The 26,454-nt window shown below is 43.4% G+C and overlaps 1 protein-coding gene across 2 annotated transcripts in view; it reads left to right on the top strand.

Moving 5' to 3' along the window:
• SLC44A1 (solute carrier family 44 member 1) overlaps window positions 1-26,454 on the top strand; it is a 123,435-nt gene that overhangs the window by 28,275 nt on the left and 68,706 nt on the right. For both annotated transcript variants that reach the window (XM_029055277.2, XM_029055276.2), the window contains exons 3-4: window positions 13,845-13,987; window positions 22,675-22,811. In XM_029055277.2, the coding sequence (XP_028911110.1) occupies window positions 13,845-13,987; window positions 22,675-22,811 (280 nt within the window). The remainder of the gene's footprint in view (window positions 1-13,844; window positions 13,988-22,674; window positions 22,812-26,454) is intronic.

Raw genomic sequence — 26,454 nt, 5'->3', positions numbered from 1 at the left:
CAAGTCCAAGGCTTTGAAATATGGATAATAGGCTTCCCTTTTATATTCACTCACAAAGTTTAGGTCTCCAGCTACTCAGCTTTCTTCATCTTTGTGAACTCATTGGCTTCAGAAGACACAGATTTTGATATTTTGTGTATTTTTAATGGTCCTTGCTAGCCTGCTTACTGTGTGCTGAGCACTGTACTAACTGTTGGGGTAGTTACACAATAATCAAGTTGGACAAAGTCCCTGTCCCACATAGAAGCCACAAGTATGAGTAGGAGGGAAGAGGATTTAATCTCTGTTTTACTGAGCAAACGCAAGTGACTTGCCCAGAATCACACGGGAGACAAGTGGTGGGAGTTCTTTGACTCCCAGGCCTATGTTCTTTTCACTAGGTCATGTTGCTCAGGGGTTTAATTGGCTTTTTTTTTTAATTATTACTTTTATGGTATTTGTTAAGCACTTACTATGTGCCAGGCACTGTACCAGGTTCTGGGGAGATACAAGCTATTCAGGTCGGACACAGTTCATATCCCAGATGGGGCTCACAGTCTTAATCCCCATTTTGCAGATGAGTTAATGAGGCACAAAGCAAGTGAAATTACTTGCCCAGGGTCACACAGCAGACAAGTGGTGGAGCCGGGATTAGAAACAGGATGAAAAGCAGCATGGTCCAGTGGCTAGAGCATAGGCCTGCTCAGGTTCTCATCCTGGCACCGCCACTGAATGCCTCCAGTTAGCACCCTTAATTGAATTCATGAAAAGAGAGGCTTAAGCAAAAGAGTGCTGAACTAAGAATTCTTGCCCTTAGGAAGTAGCGTGGAATGCGTTTCCGAGATCTGAAAGGTGGACCAAATGGTTGAAATATGTTCTTTAAAGTGAACAAAAGCACAATGAATTTAGTTCACATTATTAATGTACATGATTCAAAGCAGTGTAAATAAACGCCAATAATAAGCGGTTATAAAGTTCAACAAATATTAATCTGTACACATATACATGTTTTTACTCCTTCTCGACCCTGTGAAACCAAAAGCATTACATTGATTTGGTGCTCAGCTGAGATCAGACACTTCAAAATGTCTAACTTTCAGATAGAACTTCTTACCATGTTTTTTTCCCTGCACTGGCAACAGTCAAGATGTCAAGATGTATGTACAGAAGCAGCATGGCCTAGTGGATAGATCACAGGGCTGAGAGTCTGAAGGACCTGGGTTCTAATTCTGGCTCTGCCACCTGTCTGCTGCATGACCTTGGGAGAGTCACTCCACTTGTCTGTGCCTCAGTTCCCTCATCTGTAAAATGGGGGTTAAGACTGTCAGCCCCATGTGGGACAGGGACTGTGTCCAACCAGATTAGCTTGTATCTACCCCATTGCCTAGAACAGTGCTTGACACATAGTAAGCGCTTAACAAATGCCATCATTGTTGTTATTGTTGTTAAGATGTACTGTGGTATTTTTGTTTTTCTCAATGGTACTTGTTAAGCCCTTAATATGTGTTAAACTGGGGTAGATACAAGCTAATCAGGTTGGACACAGTCCCTGTCCCACATGGAGCTCACAATGTGAGTAGGTTTTAATCTCCATTCTACAGATGGGGGAGGGAAGTGATTTGCCCAGGGTCACACAGCAGACGCAGGGTGGAGCTGGGATTAGCAGGCCCTCCCACTCCCAGGCCCCGGGGCTCTTTCCAGTAGGCCATGCTGCTTCTGACTTGATGGATAATTCTAATGCCGCCACAGCCGCTAGTGCCCAACTATTGCACTATGGCTCCGTGTCTGCCCTTGGCACTGCTCAGAGCACACGGGCAGCACAACTGCACACTGGCTTGGATGGAGAGAGCGTTGGAAGAAATGCTGGCATTAAAATTCAGTAGGGCAGAAAAGCACTTAAAAAGAAAAGTGTTATAATAGGGGGCTGGCTGTTCCCACACAGACTTCTTGGCAGTCCAAGTGATAGCATTTATTGGTGGGTGGAAGAATGTTTCAATTATAAGAAAATTCCACCCCCTCCCGTTTTTTTTGTCTTTTTTTTTTTTTAAAAAAAAAACTTCTTGCCTCCAGGACATCTCGACTTGGATGGCCTGCTGACACCTCCAACTTGGCATGTCTCAAACAGAAGTCCTCATAATAAAAACAATGATGATAATTATGGTGTTTGTTAGCCGTTACCATGTACCAGGGACTGTACTAAGCACTGGAGTGGATACATGCAAATCAGACTGGACACAATCCCGTTCTCATGAGGGGCTCCCAGTCTCAATCCCCATTTTACGGATGAGATAACTGAGGCACAGAGAAGCAAAGTGATTTGCCCAAGGTCACCACAGCAGACAAGTGATAGAGCCAGCATTAGAACCCATGACCCTCTGACTCCCCAAACTCTGTCCTCCCTCTGACTTTCCCATGACTGTCGACAGCACCACCATCCTCCCTATCTCACAAGTCCATAACCTTGGCAACTTGACTCATCTCTCTCATTCGACTCCACATATTTAATCTGTCTCCAAATCCTGTCGGTTCGACCTTCACAGCATCGCTAAAATCCACCCTTTCCTTTTCATGCTGCTACCACGCTGACCCAAGCACTTATTCTATCCCGCCTTGACTTACTGCATCAGCCCCCTTGCTGACTTCCCTGCCTCCTGTGTCTCCCCACTCCAAGCCACACTTCACTCTGCTGCCTGGATCATTTTTCTCTGAAAACGCTCAATCCATGTTTTCCCACTCATCAAGAACCCATCCACCTCCATATCAAACAGAAACTCTTCTCTTTTGGCATTAAAGCACACAATCAGCTCCCCTGCTCCTATTTTACCTCGCTGATTTCCTGCTACAGCCCAACTTGCACACTCCACTCCTCTAATGCCAACCTACTCGCTATACCTCAGTCTTGTCCACCTCGTCACTAACTTCTTGACCACATCCTGCTTCTGGCCTGGAACTCCCTCCCACTTCATATAATAATGATGGTATTTGTTACACACTTACTGTGTGTCAAGCACTGTTCTAAGCGCTGGGATAGAGGCAGCCTAATCAGGTTGGACACAATCCCTGCCCCACGTGGGGCTCGCAGTCTTAATCCCCATTTTACAGATGAGGGAACTGAAGCCCAGAGAAGTTAAGTGACTTACCCAAGGTCACAACAGACAAGTGGTGGAGACTGGATTAGGGCTCCTGACCTTCTGACTCCCAGGCCCATGCTCTATCCACTACGCCATCCAACAGATGATCACTTTCTGCCTTATTAAAATCCCATCTTCTCCAAGAGGCCTTCCCGTCTAAGCCCTCATTTCCCATCTCCCTCTCCCTTCTGCATCACCCTTGAACTTGGCTTTGTACCCTTTATTCACCCCACCCTCAGCCCCACAGCACTTATGTAGATATCCATAATTTATTTTAACATCTCTCTCCTCTTCTAGACTGTATGCTCCTTGTGGGCAGGGAACACGTCTACCAAATCCATTATATCGTACTCTTCCCAGTGCTCAGAGCAGTGCTCTGCACACACTAAGTGCTCAATAAATGTGATTGATCCATTAAAAGTAGTCAAGTTTGTATTGGATTTCAGAATTAAGCATGTTTTTTGATCTTATGTTTTCTTGGAGTTAGGGATCAGCGACGTATTTATTCTGAAGGTGTATTTATCTTTCATGCAAACTTTCCAATTATCTGCATTTATTGGCTAGATTTTTTCTGGGGGCAGAGGGGAGTGGAGTCCATTTTGGTCTACATTTTCTTTATCTCTAGGTCTCTGTCAAAGTTTTTGGACTCCAACAGTGATTTAAATTGTGTTTAATCTTTTCCAAGATGAATCTTCTAGATTACATTTGCATTTTCTTGGTTTGTGAAGCACACTATGTCGTGTGCTTAGAATTCTCCCCTTTACTTCTATCTATTCCACTCCCGCCATCCCTCACAAAAAAAATTAGATGTCCTGTAGAGACAGGAGTGGATAATGTACTTGCTCTGTTTTGTTTATGCTGAAGTTTTAGCTGAGCCAGAAGGGATATCATTTTTTTTTTAAAACAGAAAAAAAGATTTGCTTCATTTCACACTGTGACTAGTGCACGGTTAACTATATTGGGGTATCCACTCAGATTAGGTATGTAGACATATGCATGCATAGAGGGATTTAGAATCTTTGGCAGCAGATCACCTTTCTGAATTGTATTCCATTTACTTTACCCCCAAAGGTTTTTTATTTTTAGTGTAAAAGAACTTGAGAAAAGGCAATTTACTGGTGTTAATGGGAGTTAAGAACTCTTGCTTACTGATATGTTTCAATGTATTAGTAATTAATAGAATGTCAGTTTTAGTGAGATGGTAATCGTAAATTTAAATTATGGTATGACCTTGGTATTTTAGGAATAATTTTTTTATTCCGGTGCGTTATCCTTTTTTGGTCCTGTATCAAACTGCATTCGCCATTAAGTGTATTCTTAAAGTATAAATGTTTTGTACTTCAATATTGCGTGCATGTCTGGCTTTTCTTTCAGTTTACAGAAAATGAAACGAGTTGGAACGAGTGGAAAAAAAGGATATTTGAATGGAGTGACACAATCATAAAATTGCACAATGTGGACTGAGAAGGGGTCCTAATCATTCCATTGGTCAGCCTACAGCCAGAGCAGCCTTTATTCCCCTGAAGCCTATTCTGCAGTGCTTGGGATCCTTTAAGACTAGATAGAGCTATCATCAAATCCCCCAATTATGTCTCTCGGGGCTAAGTTGTAGCCTAGTAAACCTCTTTTTTGGTGATATTAAGCCTTTTTTTAAAAAAAACAAAATGGTATTTTTTAAAGCGCTTACTATGTGCCAGGCACTTTACCAAGTGCTGGGGAAGAGACACGCTGGTCAGGTCAAATCCATTCCCTGTCCCATAAGGGGCTCACAGTCTTAATCCCCATTTTACAGATGAGGTAACTGAGACCTAGAGAAGTGAAGTGACTTGGCCGAGGTTACACAGCAGCCAAAGGATTGGAACCCAGATTCTTCAGACTCTCAATCCCAAGCTCTGTCCACTAGGCCACTCTCCTTCTCATGCTTTGGTTGTAGGATGGAGTTGTACATTCCTTGGTATTTCTGTAGCACTTGATCAGTCTATTTGCCCATTCGTGGTCTTTCTCTCCCCCCCCTTTAGACAGTAAGTTCTTTGTGGGCAGGGAACATGTCTGTTTATCGTTGTATCGTACTCTCCCAAGCGCTTAGTACAGTGCTCTGCACACGATAAGCACTCAATAAATTCGATCGACTGATTGACCGACTGATTTGTTCATGTCTTGGAATCTCTTCCTTCATTTTTTCTGCTATCTTTTCAGTCTCTTGAAAGTTTTTGGTTCCGAGTTGCCTAGAACAACTCGCAGTATTCTTTTTTTCTGAAAAGTTCAGTGTCACCGACGTCAGGTAGCGAAGCGTTGTTACTTCCACGTGATGGTTTGGCTTTCTTAGCCTTAGGTTACATGACTACTTTGTACAATCCATTGATAGGAGTTTTTGAGCACCTACTTGTGTGCAGAGTACTGTTCTGAGCACTTGGTTGAATTAATAGACACTTTCCTTACCCTCAAGAAGTTGGGTTCTAATCCCGGCTCTGCCACTTGTCTGCTGTGTGACCTTGGGCAAGTCACTTGACTTGTCTGTGCCTCGGTTACCTCATCTGTAAAATGGGGGTTAAGACTGTGAGCCCCACATGGGACAGGAACTGTGTCCAACCCAATTTGCTTGTATCCAAGTGGAGTGGAGAGAAAAGGAATGAACAGATTTTCAGAAAAATGATCTGGGCAGCAGAGTAAAGTATGGACTGGAGAGAGGAGAGACAGGCAGGAAGATCAGCAAGGAGGCCGATGCAGTAGTCAAGGCGGGATAGGAGAAGCGCTCGGATCAGCGTGGTAGAAGTTTGGATGGAGAAGAAGGGGCGGATTCTACAGGTATTACGCAGGTAAAACCGAAGCTGATTCTCTACCCGCCCCCCCCGCCCATTTCCCAGTGAGTCTTGGGGAGTGGGTGAAGTTGAAGCTCCCTCTAGAGAGAGCGGTGACAGTGTCATCTGGGGAGAACCACGTTTCAGTGATGGGGAGGAAGAGCAGCGACTGGATCAGGAACAACTTGCATGCACTACTCAAAGAACCCTTATTCACCCACAAAGTCCCAGAAGGCTAGCAAGAGGTGGGTTTCAGTCAGTCAATCAGTGGTATTTATTGAGCACTTACTGTGTACAGAGCACTACACTAAACACTTGGGAGAGTACACTGTAACAGCATTGGTAAACAAGTTCCCTGCTCACAGTGAGCTTACATTCTAGAGGGGGAGATAGACATTAATGTAAATAAATTACAGATATGTGCATAAGTCCTGTGCGGCTGTTTACATTGAAGAGCCATTCTATTTTTGCAGATTTTGTGTTTTGGCTAGCTTTTGCTAAATTTCATGCATATTTGAAGAGTACAGTCCCTGGCACGTAATAAACGCTAAACAAATATCATCATCGTCATCATCATTATTATTATTATTAGAAGGGACATTTGAAGAATGGAAATTTTACCAATGGGGTAAAATACTAGTGAAATTTGACACATCCAATAATTTGTTTTCAGGCTAGTTTCATCCAACCCTCAGACATGCCCACTTCCACTAAATTCCACTGATTCTGAGCAATCCATTGTCGTCTTCACCTCTCATAATCTGGAGGAGCAACATAGCCTAGTGGAAAGAGCTCAGGCCACAGGAGTCAGGGAACCTGGATTCTCACCCCCGCACTGCCACATGCCTGCTGAGTGACCTTGGGGAAGTCACTACTCTGTGCCACAGTTTCCCCATCTGTAAAATGGGGATTCAATACCTCTTCCCCCTTCTAGGTAGATTGTGAGCCCACTCTGGGACAGGGACCTGACTATCTTGTATCTCCTCCAGTATAAAACAGTGCTTGACACGTAGTAAGCTCTTGACAAGTGCCACAATTATCATTGTAATATAACATATTATACACAATATATATAATATATAATAATCATTATAGCTCCGGCACCTGCAAAAGCCGTGCCGGCAAAAGCTCTTCTTTCCTGCCACTGACTCTTCTGTCCAACAAAGCCCATCACAAACGAATAACTGAATAGCCATTTTGAGGAGATATAAATGCATTTCACTAATGCCTTTAGTAATTTTTTTGGTTTGTTTTTTAATGGTATTTAAGTGCTTACCATGTGCCAGACACTGTACTAAGCACTGGAGGAGGTACAAGCTAATCGGATTGGACATAGTCCATGTCCCACAAGGGGCTCACTGTCTTAATCCCCATTTTACTGATGAGGGAACTGAGGCCCAGAGAAGTGAAGTGCCTTACCCAAAGTCACACAGCAGCCAAGTGGAGGAGGCGGGAGTAGAACCTAGGTCCTTCAGACTCCCAGGCTTGTACTCTGACCACTAGACCATGCCGCTTCATTGTCATTGTCTCCAGGTTTGATACTCTCTCGCTTCCTAGAACCATTTGCACGTATATACTCCTGATTAACCGATATTACCTCTGGCTCAGGTGAATCAGAAGAATGAAAAGCTTGGATAATTGAAAAATACCCTTCATGGGTCTCCTGATTGGCTGTCCATGTGTCAGGACTCACTGTACAGGATGAAGAATCAGCAGGAGGTGCACAGGATTTAATGAGCAATATCTTCTCTTGCATAGATCTTTTAGGCTAGGAAGCTAGGAGCTCAGAATAATAGAACTGAAGAATGTGCTGAAAATGACCCCAACATCATCTAGACAACTGAATCACCTCTGCTGTTTAAAGAAACACATTTCTTGGTTTTCATTGTTTGTAGGAGCAAGCGGTCATCCATTATCTAGTGCTTTCTTCCTCCCTGATATTTCTTCAAAGTGATTTTTCCTAGGTTGTTTTCTAAGCAAATTCTTTTTGCTCTCCTTTACCTCCCCCCCCTTTTTTTTTGAAATCAATGAAGCATACCAGAAGTCTGCAAATTGACAGTCTACAGCGTATTGGCACAAGATTGAGCATTGCTTTTCTCCATTTGAATATTAGCTGTACATTTGCCCTTACCTAATCCTTTGGTATCTTCCCAGTTCCCCCGTTCAGTTTGCAGTTTAGCTAATGTGTCCAGACATCCCCTTTATGCATGAAATTGAAGCCTTTGGCCATTTTTTAGTGGTGGGATGGTGGGCTCCAGTAACATTCCACTTTTGGCTAGGGTGGTGGGAACTGCTGAGGCAGCTGCTGGGGGGTGTGGGACTGGGGGGAGTGGGCAATTGGGTGGGGAGGGTGGCCAGCTGGAAAGAGAAACAGTGAAGCAGACCCCCCCCCCCCCCCCCCCCGTGATCCATTCACCGCTATTCAGGCAGTACTGGCTCCATGCTGCTTCTGCAGTCTGCTCCTCAAATCAATCAATCGATTATATTTACTGAGTGCTTACTGTGTGAAGAGCACTGTACTAAGCACCTGGGAGAGTCCAATAAAACAGAAAGACTTCTGGCACAGGGAACTGAGTAAAGGGTGGCTATACCCAATGGAAACCTCCAGGGAATGGCCCTGACAGCTGATCGGTGGCTATGCCAGCACCCGCTGGTAGAAGAACAGAGACAACAGTGAGGGAGAGGCCTCTCAGCTGCTTCTCTCGCCTTGCAGCGGCTGGTACTGGAGGGTCAGGGTTTCTTTGTATCAGTGTGTTTGTCAGTGCTGGATCCCCTTTCTTTTCTTTCTATCCCAGTGTCTTTGTGGCTCTTTCTGCAGTTGGTTTCTGTCTCTCCCCACTCTCCCTCCCCCTTGTTATTGAGCAGGGAACATGTCTACCACTATTATACTGTACTCTCCCAAGCGCTTAGTACAGTGCTCTGCAGACAGTAAGTGCTCAATAATAATAATGATGGTATTTAAGTGCTTACTATGTGCCAAGCACTGTTCTAAGCACTGGGATAGATACAAGGAAATCAGGTTGTCCCACGTGGGGCTCACAGTCGTAACCCCCATTTTACAGATGAGGTAACTGAGGCACAGAGAAGTTAAGCGATTTGCCCAAGGTCACACAGCAGACAAGTGGCAGAGCCGGGATTAGAACCCACGACCTCTGATTCCCAAGCCCGTGCTCTTTCCACTAAGCCACGTTTGCTTCTCTGTCACTACCATCGATTGACTGAGCCCATGGACTGTGCAGCCTTTTGTAGAGGTTCCACGCTAATGAATACATCTGTGGAGAATAAATGGGAGATCATTTTTTTTTTTAAGTCAAGGAAATGGCAATATCATTTGCCAGTAGACAAGTAAATTCATTAGCTAATTATCTTGATTATCCAGGAGTGACCTTTCATTCAAATACTTTCTTTTATATACACAGTGCAGGCTACTTGTTCCTTTATCAGATTTTTAGCATTTCCTATTTATGTTATTAGTTTATCCTCTTTTTCTAAGTTCCCTTTAAAAGGTCAAGTTTAAAATCCTTTCAGTAGTTCATTTTAATATTTCAGACATCGCTCTCATCCTTACAAATAGGCCTGTTTTTTCTCCAGCGACTCCCCCTCCCCCCACATCATCCCTCCCATCCTGTAATCATTTTTATCTTGTTAATTAGGTATGATTTTTAAAATGCCTTTCTTCCTGTTTCCCCTTCCTGAATTTAGTCCTGTTTATCAGCCCTAATTCTTGTAACTTTATTACGCTTACCTAATAGCCCAGGATTTATTCTTTCTGCTCTGTCCTTCATCTACCCTGCCTTTCTCCTCTCTCCTTTCCTCCTCTGCTTTTCCATCCTGCCCCTTTTTGCCTCCCAGCCCAATAAGTAAAACAGAAAGAAAGATAAGAAAAAGGAGGAAGGAGCAAATGATTTCCTGTTATTTTTTTAATTGTCATTTTCCAAAAATGCTTTTCTAGTATCTGGTTTTCAACCTGTTTTGGCTGTTAAAATGTAAGCCTCTTGCAGAGACTGTTTTTCAATACGAGATGCTGAGGTCCTAGTACACCGTGAATGCTTAATATGATTTTAAAAGAATACTTAGTGTCGATCCAAGGTGGGGAAGACAGGATTTGGGTAGGAAGGCGAGGAGTTCTATTTTGGACATGTAAAGTTTGAAGTGTCAGCAGGACATCCACATAGAGAGGTCCTGAAGTCCGGAGAAAATATGAGACTGTAGTGAAGGAGAAAGATCAGCGTTGGAGATGTAGATTTGGAAGCATCCTCGTAGAGATGGTAATTGAAGTCATGGGAATGAAAGCAGCAGGAAAGAAGCCATTGGAGTGTGAGAAATAAGTACTTGTGTACCTGTCTACTCTGTTTCTTCTCCTTACCTGTAATTTATTTTAGTGTCTGTCTCCCCAACTAGATTGTAAATTTTTTGAGGACAGGGACTGTAGCTATTAACTCTATTGTATTTTCCTTAGTGCTTAGTGTATTGCTCTGCAGCAATAGGCTCTCAATAAATACTGTTGATTGTTCCAGTGACCCATCTAGACATTCAGGTTCAACAGTGCTTGCTCTTTGCAGTTGGTTGCTCAACCCTAGAATTAAGGTTTTCACTGCGCTTGAGCCACATTTCATGTTAAAATAGGCAAGCAATAAATACAAATTTTATGATAGGTTTTCCCCCATTTTTTACCCCCTAAGCGACATCCCCTTTCTGCTTGTCTTCATGCATTCTGATAGAGATAACCAAAGGCAATAGATGCCTCTGGAAGGGCACGATTTTAAAGATGGAAATTTTATTATTCATTTTGACGGGAGGTTCTGACAAGATCACCTTCCAAAAAGCCACTGAAAATAGTGAAAGATTTCACTTGCATACTGATGGCACTCTGAATTAGCCTAGAATTGATCTATGAATTTTGCTAAAAACTGCAAGCATTAGGGCCAGCACCCCACAGATAGTACTGTTTCCAATCATGTGGCTGTGTCATTCTCCTAATATGTCCACGTATAGTCACATATCTAGATTGTCCTGATGGGGGATGGGTGTGTAAATTGAGAAGCAGCATAGGCTAGTGTATAGGGACCTGGGTTCTAATCCCAGCCCTGCCACTTGTCTGCTCTGTGACCTCAAACAAGTCACTTCTCTGGGCCTCAGTTACCTCATCTGTAAAATGGGGATTAAGACTGTGAGTCCTACGTGGGACAACCTGATGACCTTGTATCTTCCCCCGTGCTAACAATAATGCTTGGCACATAGTAAGCGCTTAACAAATACCATCATCATTATTATGATTATTAGATAATCAATCATCACCTATCAAGATCCAGACCCGAGGAGAAAGGCCTATGAGGTTTGCCTTGAGTGAAGACAATAGGAACTGAGTGCAGGTTACCTTGTCCACTAGGGTATTCTGCTCCTTGACCAGGCTCCTGGGTGACCTTAGATCACATGTTAAAGTTGTCCTCCTCCTTCCAAACACCATTTTCATCAAACACTATGTGGACTAGGGACTGTCTTCAGTCTGCTTTTATTGTATCCGCCCCAGAGCTTAGTACAGTGCTTGGCACATAGTGAACACTTATCTGAAGCCACAATTATTATCCTTATTATTGTTGTTATTACAAATTACGGGGCATATTATAGCCACCAAACTTTTAATCAGACAGTCAAAGCAACAGCGATCAGTAATTTTTGGAAGGACTATGATATCAAGCTTCTCTTGGAGAACAATGCAAGTGTTTGGGAGGATGTCACCTCCCAAGCCGTGAATGTGGTGTGGTGATGATCGTAGAGTGATTGACCTGCTGGGAAGGGACTTGGCATGGATTATGTGGAGCCATCGAATAAAGAAATGTGGAATGAGCTTTGGCCCCTCTTCAGTTCACTTTGTGAATAAAACGGAGCCCACATTGGGATTTTTGGAGGAGGTGGGTTCCATTTTTTTCAGAAAAAAAATAGAGGGACCAAAGTGCTACCGTTATCAAGGCTTTTAAAAAGCAAAAAGGCCAAGACGCAAATAACATTGATTCCTTTCTGTTGAACACTCCATCAGGGAGGCAGGCAGGTGGTCGTCCCCGTTCCCCACAGGAATTTGGAGCAGGAGTGAGAGCAACTGTCACTTTTTAATCATATGTGCCCACAGCACCCCCACAATGGCAGCCTCAGAGTGCCACCTTCTGTTCCTTCTCCCCCACACCACCCGTGGGCCTGGCAAAGATCAAAAAGCAGCAGTTGATGAGCACTTTTCTTTCCTCTTCCTCCCCATCTCTCTCTGCCCTTCCCCTCTTTCTCTCTGTTTCTTTTCCCTCTTCTCCACCACCCCCCTTTTTCACTTCACCCACTTTTGCCCCTCCAACGCCCCACCCCAAGGTCAACCCCCAAACTCAAAATGAGAAGTGGGCCTCTCTGCTAAGTAGGTTCCTGCCCCGCCACTTGTCTGCTGCGTGACCTTGGGGAAGCCACTTAACTTCTGTGCCTCAGTTATCTGTAAAACGGGGATTAAAACTGTGAGCTTCACATGGGACAATGTGATTACCTTGTGTCTACCCCAGTGCTTAGAACAGTGCTTGGCACATAGTAAGCGCTTAACAAGTGGCATAATTATTATTATTGCTAACATCTTGTCACTGTTCCAAAATGGCTTCATTCACCGGCCTAATAAAAGTTTGTAAAAGGTGAACTTTAAATTGCAAGCTCCTTCATTCACTTTTTAAGCCTTTTGTGTGACAGAGGGTCTCATCAACTTTCCAAATAGAAGCAATTTAATAATAGCAAAGCAGTCACCTTCCCTCCTTTTCACCTTGTCACAAGCATCTATGTTTTGAGTTTAGATCTGTGTTACCTTGCTTTGGTAAGTTAGTACCTGACTAAGCAGATAGATCCAGTTCTCTTGTAATGAGGAAAACTCATCCTGTAGCACTCACCTGTTATGCCACCATCTGGATGTGTTCTTCTGACACTAAAGTACACTATCTAAGCGGGCCCAGGTTGATGAATAAATATTCCCTAAAAGCCTTCTAGCTAAAAGGCAGGATAAAAAACCGCATTCTGGTAGAGCCGGTCCCCAAGAATTCCAATATTTACTTTGCATTCTGTGCTAATGAATATTTGTATATATTAAAGTGACCTTTGAAACTGCATACAATCCTAAAGCTTTGGCCTATGCATGGCACAACTCCCAATCCTACCTGAAAATGTATTACTGGAAGGGAATGCTTACTGAGGTTTGAGGAGCAGCATAACCTAGTGGATAGAGCACGGGCCTGAAAGTCAGAAGGATCTGGGTTATAATCCCGGCTCTGCCACTTGTCTGCTGTGTGACCTTGGGCAAGTCACTTCATTTCTCTGTGCCTCAGTTGTCTTATCTGTACAGTGGGGATTAAAACTGTGAGCCCCATGTGCGACATGGACTATGTCCAACCAGAGTTACTTGTATGTATCCCAACGCTTAGTACAATGCCTAGCCCACTGTAAGCAATTAACAAATCAAAAAAAAAAAAAGAAGCTCCAAGACTCTAGATAGCTGAGCATACTCAGGCCTCGGTGGATTTTTTTTTTTATTTTATTTTTTTTAGTGGGGATGGGTTGTGGGGAGGGAAGGAGATGTTCTATTTTTGACTTCATCATTGTTTAAATTATCACACAGTTGTGTTTTTGTTAAATTATAAAGACGGTCTCAAATGCAAAGTGACCCAGTTTGGCTTTATGGTGGGGTTAAACAGTAGTCCTCAGGGGTCTTTTAAGGCCAGACCAATTTAATTTTAACTACCAAAACAGTGGCTAGAGTACAAAACTTCATAAGCAAACATACAACAGATCATCAGTACCGATCTGTGATACAAAACCATGAAAGATAGCCCATTGTTCTCCCAGAGCTGATAGAAGGGCATTGTTTTAAAAGGTTGTAAAATGTTGGGGATTGAAATGGTTGTTTTTCTCTTTCTTTTTCTAGGGATGTATTTGTGGCTTCTCCATAGCAACTGGAGCAGCAGCAAGACTGGTGTCAGGGTATGACAGCTATGGAAATATCTGTGGGCAGAAGAATGCAAAAGTGGAAGATTTACCCAACAGCGGCCTTGACCACACCCACCGAAAGTGAGTAAATGATTGCAGTTGGGAAATGCTGAAGATGTAGTTAGTTGCTTTTATAGAGATGGCTCCCTGACTCTCATGCTCAGAGGAAAAGGACTGTCATTGAGTGAATTCTGATATTTTTAAAATGGTGCTTCCTTACCCTGGAAACAGTTCATGCTTCCAGTCAGTCAATCAATGGTATTTATTGAGCACTAACTATGGGCAGAGCACTGAACTAAGCGCTTGGGGGAGTACAATACAACAGAATTAGTGTACACTTTTCCTTCCCCCTCCTACCTCACCTCACTACTCTCCTTTTGCAACCCAGCCTGCACACTTCCCTCCTTTAGTGCTAACCTTCTCACTGTGCCTCATTCTCACTTATCTCACCATTGACCGATCTGCCACGTCCCACCTCTGGCCTGGTACACCCTCCCTCCTCAAATCCAACAGATAGTTACTCTCCCGTCCCTTCAAAGCCTTACTGAAACACATCTCCTCCAAGAGGCCTTTTCCTCTTCTCTCACTCCCTTCTGCAACTCCTTGACTTGCTCACTTGGTTCATTCCCCCCTCCCAGCCCCACAGCACTTAGTTACATATCTGTCATTTATTTATTTGTGTTGACATCTGTCTCCCCCCGGCCAGACTGTAAGCTTGTTGTGTGTCTGTTTATTATTGTATTGTACTCTCCCAAGCGCTTAGTACAGTGCTCTGTACACAGTAGGTGCTCAATAAATATGATTGAATGAATGAATGAATGAATGCCTGTAAAGAGCTTCCACTAAGCAAAACAGACTGGCTGGCAAACAAATGTGCATTTGAGCTGTTAATCTGTGCCCTTTCAAGATATTTGGGTGGTTTTAGAACATCACTCCTCACACACCCTTCCCAGATTCTCATCAGTCATTTATTGTACAGGGCTGGGCAGAACACACATTTCTCATTTTGATATTTGGGGAGAAATAGGGGATTTAGAAGCATGTAAAAATAACAAAGAAACATTTTGGATTGCCCATAGAGGCTGTGCTTTTTGTAGTAAATATATTTTGTGGTTTAGGCTTTGAACTGTCTTAGATTCCTTTTATTCAACTATTAGGTTCTATAAAATCTCTGACTTTTCACATCTCCATTCCCTTATAATGGTATTGGTCATTTTGAACTTTTTTTTCAAGATTGCTGGAGAAAAGATGGCACTAGATTCTATTTTTATTAATGATCCTAGTACACATCTCAAGTGCCTCTAATTCCAATTGCGTGGTATTTGTTCAGATTATCAAGTAAACCTAATTCCACCCCTCTCCTGCACCCCCACCAGTTTTTTATAGCATTCATGCTCTCACGTGTTGGCTAAAGCTTCAGTATCACTTGCATCTTCAAACCAGCTTTGTCAAAACACCAGAATCCAGCCCCGAAACCTACATTCTTCCCTCTCCTGAGATTCTAAGCTCAGAGTTAAAACATTTACCTCATTTACTTCTAGTTTCCCATCATTTGTTTGGGGCGGTACAAGAGACAGGGCTCTCTGAACTATCGCTAAGCCCATCTGTTACTCCTTGTCATCGGTTTACCAGAAGCTCCTACCCATCAGCTTTAAAGCACTCAATCAGCTCACCCCATCCTACCTCACCTCACTGATATCCTACCACAGCCCAGCCCGCACACTCCACTCCTCGAGTGCCAGCTTACTCACTGTGACCCCGTCTTTCCACGTCCTAGCCCGGAACCCCCTCCTTCTCCATAGATGCCAGACTACCACTCTCCCCACCTTCAAAGCTTTATTAAGGTCACAGCTCCTCCAAGAAGCCTTCCCCCATTAAGCCCTCTTCTCCCCGACTCCCTCTCCCTTCCGCTCTGGCCTGTGCCCTTGGATCTGTGACCTTTGAACATTTGATATTTGCCCCACCCTCAACCCCACCGGATTTACAGACATATCTTTAAATTACGTATTATAAATTATTTATGTTAATGTCGTCTACACTAGACTAGACTAAACTTGTAATGAGCAGGGAATGTGTCCGCTAATTCTGTTGTTTTCTCCCAAGCACTTAGTACAGTGTTTTGCACAGAGTAAAAGCTCAATAAACAACATTGATCGACTGATTCCTGTCCACTTTGAGAAAACAGCGTCATAAGCCCTTGTAGTGCTTGATGTTTGATCTCAGATCAAAGTAACTTTGGCTTTGGATTTTAGCAAGGAGAATTTTAAACCTCGAAACCTTGCTTCTGTTTTCTGTGAATCTGGCCTCCTTCAAGACTATTCTGTCCCATTTGGGGAGTGAAAAAATTCCAATTCCAATTAAACTTATTTCTAAAATTCAAGCTGTCCTTAATACATAAGCAGCGTACTTTAAGTTTGGGACAAGATCTTGCTACATCCCAATTAGGGGGAAAGTGTGATGAATAAAAATCAATCCATGTGGTGTTAAACTCAAAGGATCCTCTTCAGTCATAGAAGATTGAAATACAGCATTTTGTTGAGGCAGTGTTATTTTCTAATTGTATAAAATGGAAAACACCTGTGACCTAGGAGTTGAAGAAGACCAAATGATTGCACAGATTCTATTATCACTCTCATTGGTTGTAAAGAAGTGGTTCCTTATAATTCCCGTTTAGAGCAATGTTTTTTAGTTTACTCTAGGTAACTAGGGATGTTAGGAAAATAACATAAATAACAAGCCAATACACAAGTCAATATAGTTGAAATGGATCCTAGATAAAGCCATAGTGCTTTATTTGGGCCACCCCCGTATTTCTTTGGAATGGAAACTCCTCACCCAGGACATGGTGTCCAATTTTCTGGCTGTGCTGAAAACTTTACCGATATTTCTAGCTGAGGTATTTTTGCTTTAGTAGATTGAAAGGAGAATCCAGGTTGTGCACAAATCAGTTTTTCCTTTTATTCTTCTAAGTGCTTCTCAAGCATCATATTTCCATAGAAATAGGCTTGGGGGCCCTCAGGAGCTCGAGGCAACTTACAGATGTAGTCAACTCTCAATTATCTGTGCTAATGGAAGGGAGGTAGAGAATCCATGAATGACCCATAGATAATGCAGTTCCAGACTTGAGTCCTTGGGCAGCAGAAAGGAGAAGGACCAAGGGGCAGGTCTAATCTGCACTTGGATTCCGAAGGAATTCTGGAAGTTATAATTTCTCTCTCCCAGGACTGATAAATCATCTTTACCCTATTAGGGGATATGATTCTTTTGAATTCATGATTAATCCTTATAATTCAGGTCCCAAGTATCTTTCTGACTACCAATACATTTCCTAAATTCATTATGTAAAGTAGCCTCAGATATACATTTTCATCTTCAGCCATCCAGTTGTTATTCTAATTGAGGGCTCTTACAAGAATTACATGAAAGGAAGTACAGTGTTTTGATCTTCTCCGCATAATATGGAGGAAGATAGCCTAGCCAGGGATGATGTGCATCCCTCCTTTAATAGCCCAGGGATCTGCTGGATTAGTTTGGGCTTGGGCTAGAAATGGATTGAGAGATTTCCCCTTAAGTAAACTGGGAGCTGTAACAGTTTGAGCGGCCAATGTCAGACTAATTCAAAGGAAGCTAATGTGTTAATGGGTTATTCTTTTTTTCTGATTTTATTAAAAAAAAGGGCACGCTGGACACAGTCATTCATTCAATCATATTTATTGAGCCCTTACTGTTTGGAGAGCACTGCAGTACGTGCTTGGGAATGTACAATGCAACAATAAACCTATCCGATTGAATGAATATCCAGTATAATAGTATGCACAGTACCAGGCAACAATCCATCTTTTCCTAGATGGCACATTTTTCTCTGAAGAGGTAAATGCTTAAAATGTGCTCTTCTCAAAGAGAGTTATCAAGCCTCGTTGGCCAAACCATTCCTCCCCCTATACGAGAAAATGAAAGCACTGGGAAAATACAAAGCTAATACCCCAAATTCTTGTTCCTTAGTCGATCGAGGAACTCTTGGTCTAGATTTTCAAAAACTGATAAGGAATGATCATACTTTTTTTTTTTTTTTTTTTTTACCTCAGAGAGCCTCTTTCCTCACTCCATGCGAGCCCTTTTTGATAAATAGAACTCTCTGAGAGAGACTACTGGGAGATGATATTTTTCAGTGTTTTGCATAGCATTGGGTAAATGTTTTGAATTTGCACAGAGGACTGTAATACCTGTTCTTCATAATGCCGTCGGGTAGGATATTATCCTATGTTGAAGAAAACTTCATGGACTCTGCTGTGTTCAAGGGGGAGTTTCAGAGACCAGTTGATTTCTACTGGTGCTAGTAGGGAGCGGTGGATGACAGGAAAAGTTTCCTCTATTAGGCAAGGTCCACTGAGCTCCAAAGCAATGCAGTTTCTTTATAATAACAATAATCATAGTAATTATAGTATTAAGCGCTTACTATGTGCCAGGCACTGTACTAAGTGCTGGGGTGGATACAAGCAAATCGGGTTGGACACAGTCCTTATTTTACAGATGAAAGTAACTGAGGCACAGAGAAGTGAAGTGACTTGCTTAAGGTTACACTGCAGACAAGTGATGGAGCCAGGATTAGAACCCATGACCTTCTGACTCTCAGACCTGTGCTCTATCCTCTACAACATGCTGCTTCCCTATGAAGTTGGTAAAGCATCAGAGCGGTACACATGATATATACTTGGGAGGCGAACAGCAGTCAATTCCACCTTAGGGTAATTGCTCGGCCCTACCCGGTTCTCTCACGTGACAGAGGTCAGGTGGGCAAACACTACTGATAAGCAGATCAGGGGTCCTGGCCTTCCTAAGGCAGGAACAGCTCCATCCTGTCTCAAGACCTTGACGTACCAAGCTCCCCAATAAGGCAGACATCTGGAGAGGACAGAGGAAGAGAAGATACATCATGTGCCTCCTTGAAGTAAATGGCGGCTTGACCAGACAAAATGGAATCCAGGCCAAAAGTCAGTCAGTTGAATGTATTGAGCGCTTATGGTGGACAGAGCACTGTACTGAGCACCTGGGAGAGGGCAATCTAACAATAAACAGACACATTCCCTGCCCACAGTGAGCTTACAGTCCAGAGGTGGAGACAGACATTAATATAAATGAATAAATTACAGATACGAAGTCCCATCACATTCCATCCATTGGTATTCTACCACAGTGCTGTGCACACAGTAAACGTTCAATAAATATGATTGAATGAATGAATGATTCTAGTCAATGAATGAATGATTCTAGTCACCGGAGTTAATCTTGTTCACTTAAGATGGTTTGGAGACGGTCAAGCAGGACTAGAGGCAGAGCAGCTCAGAGAGGACAGTCTGAAGAGAAGGTGCTGATGCAAGGCCCAAACCACTGGTGCTTCCACACCTTCACCTTCAGTTTTCCTTCACAAAACAACAGAAACCCATTTTATAATCTGTGGGAGCAAATATACTCTGCTTGGTCCTTTCTTAATGAGGAACCATCTTACTTGCTGTGCTGTTGCTTTCCTAAGGCTTCCCAAAGTAGGCTCATTTCATTTCTCCTTTGTTCATTCATTCGTTCAATCGTATTTATTGAGCACTTACTGTATGCAAGGCTTGGGAGAGTATGGTATAATAGACACATTCCCTTGCCCACAACGACCGTATAGTCTAGAAGGAGTCATAAGGACATGTTCTCTCTTTGGAGCAAATATCGTATAGCATGGAGGTGACTTGGTTGTCTATGAAATTTGTTTTTCTAGCATGTTTAAATCAGCTGGCTATTAGTCTCGGACTAACTGTTCTAAATGCATTGGGACAATATCAGAAGTTTGCTTAATGAGCTTTGCACGTTCTGTTGTTCTTTGCTTATATTAGGATCAATGAATACAGTTGATAATGACGATATTTCCTAGTGGGATTTTAGTCCTCGGTTCAGTATCGATTGTGCCTCATGATGGTATGTCGGTGAATCATTCGCAGTTTGAAGAAAGTGCTCACATTATTTGTCTGATCAACAATATAGGAATTTAAGCTTTAAAATTTTTGATAAAATTCAAAACAGGATATTTAGGGTGCATTTAAAGAAGTAGACTCAGAGTAAACACTAAAGACAGATTGTTATTAGAAGTTCACGTAGGTTCGGTTACGCATATGATTGTTGTTCCTGTATAAAGACTAAGTTAACAATGCACCATGAAAAATACAAATCTTTGTACATCTTAATGATGAGTTAGGAAGTTTAGTGATGAATATCAAGTAAAGATTAAAGAGCATGAGGCTTAAGTTTACACATACAGTACTGAGTGTGTTATGACGTAATTCACGTTCTCAAAACAGGCTTTGGTTTTCACCGTTTCAGTCGTAAATAACTGGTCCTAAATCAAACCAGAGCTATATTTGCTACCGAGTTTCACCAATATTCGGTGCTAATCTTGCAGTAAGATTCAGCACGTTTTGTAGACTTCTCACATGTAAACTATACCATATGGAAGTTATTATTGAAGCTGCAAATTCAAGACACATCTCACTCAGGGAATTTTCCTACTTGTTTCCCCCTTCTGGTCTTCTAAGAAACATTTTCCGATTTAGTTTTCTCCACCACCTAATGGAGTTAGAAAGCAGCACAGCCTAGAGGGTAGAGTACGGGCCCGGGGGTCAGTAGGCCCTGGGATCTAATCCCGGCTCCGCCACTTGCTGTCTGCTGTGTAACCTTGGGCAAGTCCCTTAACTTCTCTGTGCTTCAGTTCCATCACTTGTAAAATGGGGATGACGACTTTGAACTCCACTTGGGACATGGATTGTGTCCAACCTGATTAGCTTCTGTCCACCGCAGTGCTTAGTAGAGTGCCTGGCGCATAGTAAGCACTTAACAAATACCATAAAAAAACAACCCAACCCCAAAAAAGGATTCCTGGAAAATGGAGCGAACGCCGAGGGTTTCACGTTCTCATTTTTCTCATTTCAATATATCATTGGTTTGCAGAATATTTGAGCAGTAACATTGATCAGAAAATATTGCATAAGAAATTCAGAGGATTAATGATTCTCTGCTTGGATATATGGGAATAATAAGGACTTCTCCTTTATGGAGCATAACTTGTACAGGTGGGTGGCTACTCATTCTGGCCTGCATCAGCCACCTCCCTCAGCTCACCGCCTGCAACTTCTCATCTCTTGGCTCTAGCCCCCATTCTGCCGCCCACATGAGTTTTCCAAAATCATCATTCAGCACCCGTCACCCCACTCCCTTAAAAACTTCCACTGGCTGCCCATTTTTCTCCTCATCAAATGAAAATTACTTAACCTTAAGTTTGCTGTGGGCAGGGAATGTATCTGTTTATTGTTGTAGTGTACTCTCCCAACCACTTAGTACGGTGCTCTGCACACAGGAGGTGCTCAATAAATACGACTGACTGAATGAACTTAAAGATTCTCAGCCAGTTCTCGCCTCCTTACACAGCCTCTACTTCCCACCTTACCCTCTTTGGTCTGCCCCAGCTCGCACTCAACTCTCAGATCCAGCATCAGGTTCATGTCCTGCCTCCCACACCTGAAATTCCCTAACCACCACCACCCCACACTCAGTTCCTAAGCTCAGGAATAGATACAAGATGACCTGGTCGGACCCAATCCTTGTCCCAAAGGGGGCACACAGCCTAGATAGAAAGAATGGGTATTGAATCCCCATTTTACAGATAATAATTATGGCATAATTAGATAATAATTATGGTATTTGTTAAGTGCCTACTATGTGCCCGGTACTGGACTAAGTACTGGATAGAAGGGCAGTGGAGGGCTGGAAGAAGGGGAAAAAAGCAGAAAGCATGAATTCCAAATTCTGGCAAATTTTGAGTAAAATCTAAAAAGCTTCTCACTTGCAAAATGAAATACTTAAAACCTGAGATCATAATCTCTCCCTGGTAAAATGCCTCATTTTAAATGAAAATATTCTTTTTTTAAAAAAATGTTGTTAAGCACATACTATGTGCCAGACATGGTACTAAGCCCTGGGGTTGATGCAAGCTAATCAGGTTGGACACAGTCCCTGTCCCACATGGGGCTCACACTCTTAATACCTATTTTACAGATGAGGTAACTGAGGCCCAGAGAAGTTAAATGGCTTGCCCAAGGTCACCCAGACTCCCAGGGATGAGCTCTTTCCTCTAGGCCATGCTGCTTCCTTGCCTTCCATGTTTTTGCCGTCCTCAAACCATAAAGATGATGGAGTCTGTACCTCAGTTACCTTCCCAAAGAGTAATCAGTCCATTACCATTTGGGAAATGCCATAGCCTAACCATTCAGTCTTTTAAATGTAGAAGCATCAAGAAGTTGCCCACCCTCTTCAGTTTGAGTGAACAACGTACACCAGAGTCAATGCTTGGAAGAATTGTGGCTGTTGGGATGGAAGTCCTTTGACTCTTCTCGTCAGCCCTTGTGTTGTAAATTTTGTTCAACTTACCAACCCGCGTATACCGAGAAATGAGTGAGATACGGTGTAGAAGTAAATATCAAATATTTCTCTTAATAGGAAGCAATCAGTCAGTGGTATTTATTGAGCACTTACTATGTGCAGACCACCCTACTAAGCACTTGGGAGCGTATAATGCAACAGAGTTGGCAGAAGCACAATGAGCTTACAGTCCAGAGGGAAAAGTGATGCTCTTTATGAAATGGCTTGGAGAAAACACGGGAGAACCAAAACGCGCACTTCTGTAAATCCTGTTAATTTCTGAAAATAATGATCCGACTGTTTTCCCTTATTTTTAGGTATGTATTCTTTTTGGATCCCTGCAATCTGGATTTAACACACCGGAAAATCAAATCCATTGCTCTGTGTGTGGCAGCTTGTCCGAGGAAAGAGCTGAAAACTCTGGCTGATGTGCGGAGGTTTGCAGAAACCAACGGTGAGGCATTAGAGCTTACAGACCCTGCCCCTCCCTCCTCACTCACACCGTCAAATGTTGTGTGGTGGAATTCTAATATTTCATTTCCTGTACGAGCTAAACTAAAGCAAGCTAGCCTTCTACCGGAACAAGACCCGCAGGTAATTTCGAGATCCTTACACGGAAAATTGATGAGAAAACCGGGGAGTAGTGGTCGTCGTCGTTCGTGCAGTTCCCCACTCTTCCAGGTCCCGTAACTCTACTCCAAACCCGCCTCATCTCAAGTTCCTTCAGTGGCCTCCTTAGCTTCAGTTAGTTCCTCCAAACTCCACTCCTCTCGAAGATCACACGGGGCCTGGGTCCAGTCTGCTCGTATTGTATCAATCCCAGCTCTTAGTGCTGTGCCAGGCAAGTAGTTGGTATTTCACAAATATAATAATGATAGTAAACGCTTAACAAATGCCACAATTCTGAGGTGTCTCCACTCTCATCTCGTTCCACGGTATTCCCTCCTCTCTGTCCCCCTTCCCTCCCCGCTAATCTCCCGCCAAGTGATTTCCCCACCTTTGTTTTCTTGACGGAAGAGGTTAGGCGAAAATCTCTGCCACTGCAGTGCCCATATACGTGCAGTCTTTATTGATATGTCTCCTACCACCATCAGCAATGACTAGTGAGTGCCCACCTGATAGAGAGGCAGCATGGCCTAGTGGAAAGAGCCTGGGCCTGGGAGTCAGAGGACCTGAGTTGTAATCCCGGCTCTGCCACTTGTCTGCTGTGTGACCTTGGACAAGTCACTTCAGTTCTCTGGGGCCTCAGTTTCTTCATCTGTGAAATGAACATTAAATCCCACTCCCTCCTACCTAGACTGTGAGCCCCATACGGGACAGGGACTGTGTCCAAACCGATAACTTTGTATCTAACCCGTTGCTTAGAAAAGTGCTTGGCACATAATAAGTACTTAACAAAAACCATAATTATATATAGCACTGTCCTAGGAACCAAGGAGTACATGTTGACAGATAAGCCCTGTCCCAACCCTCTAGAAATTTCAAATGGAATAGAGAAAGCAAGCTAGAGAGTCAACAAATATGTATGTAAATTAGAATAATTACAAGACTGAGTTGAGAAGTGGAGAAGGTGAGTAGGAAGGAGAGCTCGACAGGACTAGAATGTGTGGTGGGCTCACGTATCACTAAACAATTCAAGGTCCAGAATTTTCATTTTGCTTGAGAAGGAGGGAAAATAAGCCCCATTCCATTCTATTTCTGTGCAGTGTCCTAACAAATTTTCCGTTATTCTTAGTGGAACAAAATAGAGCCCTCGCTATTAAATGCACAGGGACTCTGGGATTTCCTTACCCATTGGTGATGATGGTTGTAACAGCTTGGACCAAATAGAATTTTGAAGATACTTTTTCAGAAGAGTCTGGTTTGGGCCAGATTATATTAAGGACAACCCCAAATTAAGCAGTCACCACCTGTTAACGAGGGTTGTGCCACACAGATAGGAACAGTCTTTATGGAGCCACTTACAAGTCTCGGCTCCAAACCCAGCCCTGGAATCCTGTTGCTAGCTAACCAACAGAAACTCGACTGCTTTTAGAGTGTTTTCTGCCTCCTTTTTCCTTGTTTCCCGCCTTCTTTTTTCTTGTTTCCCAGCTACCTTCTTGGGAATCCTCAAGACTCTGGTAGGCTGGCAGAGAGAGCAAAGCGAAGCTAACAAACGGCCACATGGCAGCAAATATCATTCAGGCTTAACGAAAAGAAACAGTGGGGTCTAGTGGAAAGAGCCTAGGCCTGGGAATCAGAAGGACCTGGGTTCTAATCCCGGCTACCCCACTTGTCTGTTCTGTTACCTTGAACAAGTCACTTCACTTCTCCAGGCTTCGGTTCCTTCATCTGTAAAATGGGGATTAAGACTGCGAGCCCTGCGTGAGACGTGGATTGTGTCCAACCTGATTAACTTGTATCTACCCCAGCACTTAGTACAGTGTCTGGCACATAGTAAGTGCTTAACAAATGCCATGAAGAAACCCAATAAAATGAGAACCTGTGCAAAGGAATGTGTAGTAATGGTAGCTTGCACACTCTCCTCCCCTCCCATCATGTTCCCAATGGAGCAAGAAATGCTACATGTAAGTAGGAGGGCAAAGGGGCCGCACATTTTTTTTTTAATGGTATTTGTTCAGTATTTACTGATTGTTGAACACTGTTCTAAGCACTGGGGTAGGTACAAGTTAATTAGGTCAGACACAGTCCCTGTCCCGCATGGGGCTCACAGTTTAAGTAGGACGGAGATCAGGTATTGAATCCCCATTTTACATTTGAGGAAACTGAGGCCCAGAAAAGTGAAGTGACTTGCCCAAGGTTACACGTCACACAGCAGGCAGTTGGCAGAGCTGGAGGTTAGCATTCAGGTCTTTTGACTCTGAGGCCCCGGTCTCTTTCCACTAGACCATGCTACTTCTCACCTGTGTGATCTTTCCCAAAACTTAATATAGTGTTTTGCACACACTGTGTGCTTAATAGATGCTGTGACTACTATACTGAAAAGTGCATGCAAGAGTTTACGTGCAGGACCCAATTAGTCTCCAAGTGACAGATACTGTGCTGTGTCATAGCACCGTAAGTGAGCAGCTGCTGCAGTCTTTACCTCCCACACTAGTCAGCCGATTACCGCCGAGCTTGTCCACTTTGCAGATATTTTAGGTGTTTTTTTCAGTCAAAAAAGCTTCACTGCTGATAGCGTCTAGCCCCGACAGGCCTTGTTCTACTTCTAGTTATTATACGCCATCACCGTGGTGAGGTGTGGGCTGGGCTCTGGGAGAGCCTCCTCTGTAAAATGGGTCGAGGGAGGCACACATTACCTGCCTCTCTTTACTGCTGAGGGATGTTGAGAGGAACAGTGGGAACATTGAGAAGCAACGTGGCCTCTTGGGTAGACTCAGAAGGACCAGGGTTCTAATCCCGACTCCGCCGCTCACCTCCTGTGTGACCTTGGGCAAGTGACTTCACTTCTCTGTGCTTCAGGTCCCTCATCTGGAAAATGGGGATTAAGATTGTGAGCCCCATGTGGGACATGGATTGGGTCCAACCTGATTAACGTGGATTGCCCCCAGTGCTTATTACAGTGCCTGGAACATAGCGCTTAGCAAATACCATGGAAAAGCAAAAACAGAAATATGGATTTGAAAGCATGTTGGAAGAGAAAAGTGGTACATAATCTGGTGTTTGCTCACTTCACTCCACTGAGCTCTCTCTCCAATGTTCCCACTGACATCCTTCTTTCCAAATCTAATGGTCCTAGGCTGTCATAATGCCCCTTGACCTCTCAGCCATCTTTGTCATCGGCGACCACTCTCGTCCTAGGAACACTATCCGACCTTGGTTTCACCCACTGAGATTTCTCCTGGTTTTCTGCCCACCACTCTGGTTATTGAGAAACAGTGTGGCCTAGTGGGTAGAACCCGGGCCTGGGAGTCAGAAGGAACTGAGTTCTAAACCTGGCTCTTCCACATTTCTGCTGTGACCTTGGGCAAGTCACTTCACTTCTCTGGGCTTCAGTTACCTCATTTGTAGAATGGGGATTGAGACTGTGAGCTTCGTGTGGGACAGAGACTGTCTAACCTGATTTGCTTGTATCCATCCCAGCGCTTAGTACCAGT

Source organism: Ornithorhynchus anatinus, chromosome X5, assembly GCF_004115215.2.
Source record: "Ornithorhynchus anatinus isolate Pmale09 chromosome X5, mOrnAna1.pri.v4, whole genome shotgun sequence".
NCBI lineage: Eukaryota > Metazoa > Chordata > Mammalia > Monotremata > Ornithorhynchidae > Ornithorhynchus > Ornithorhynchus anatinus.
The sequence above is the reverse complement of the archived record's forward strand: the minus strand, read 5'-3'. Positions and strand labels throughout refer to the sequence as shown.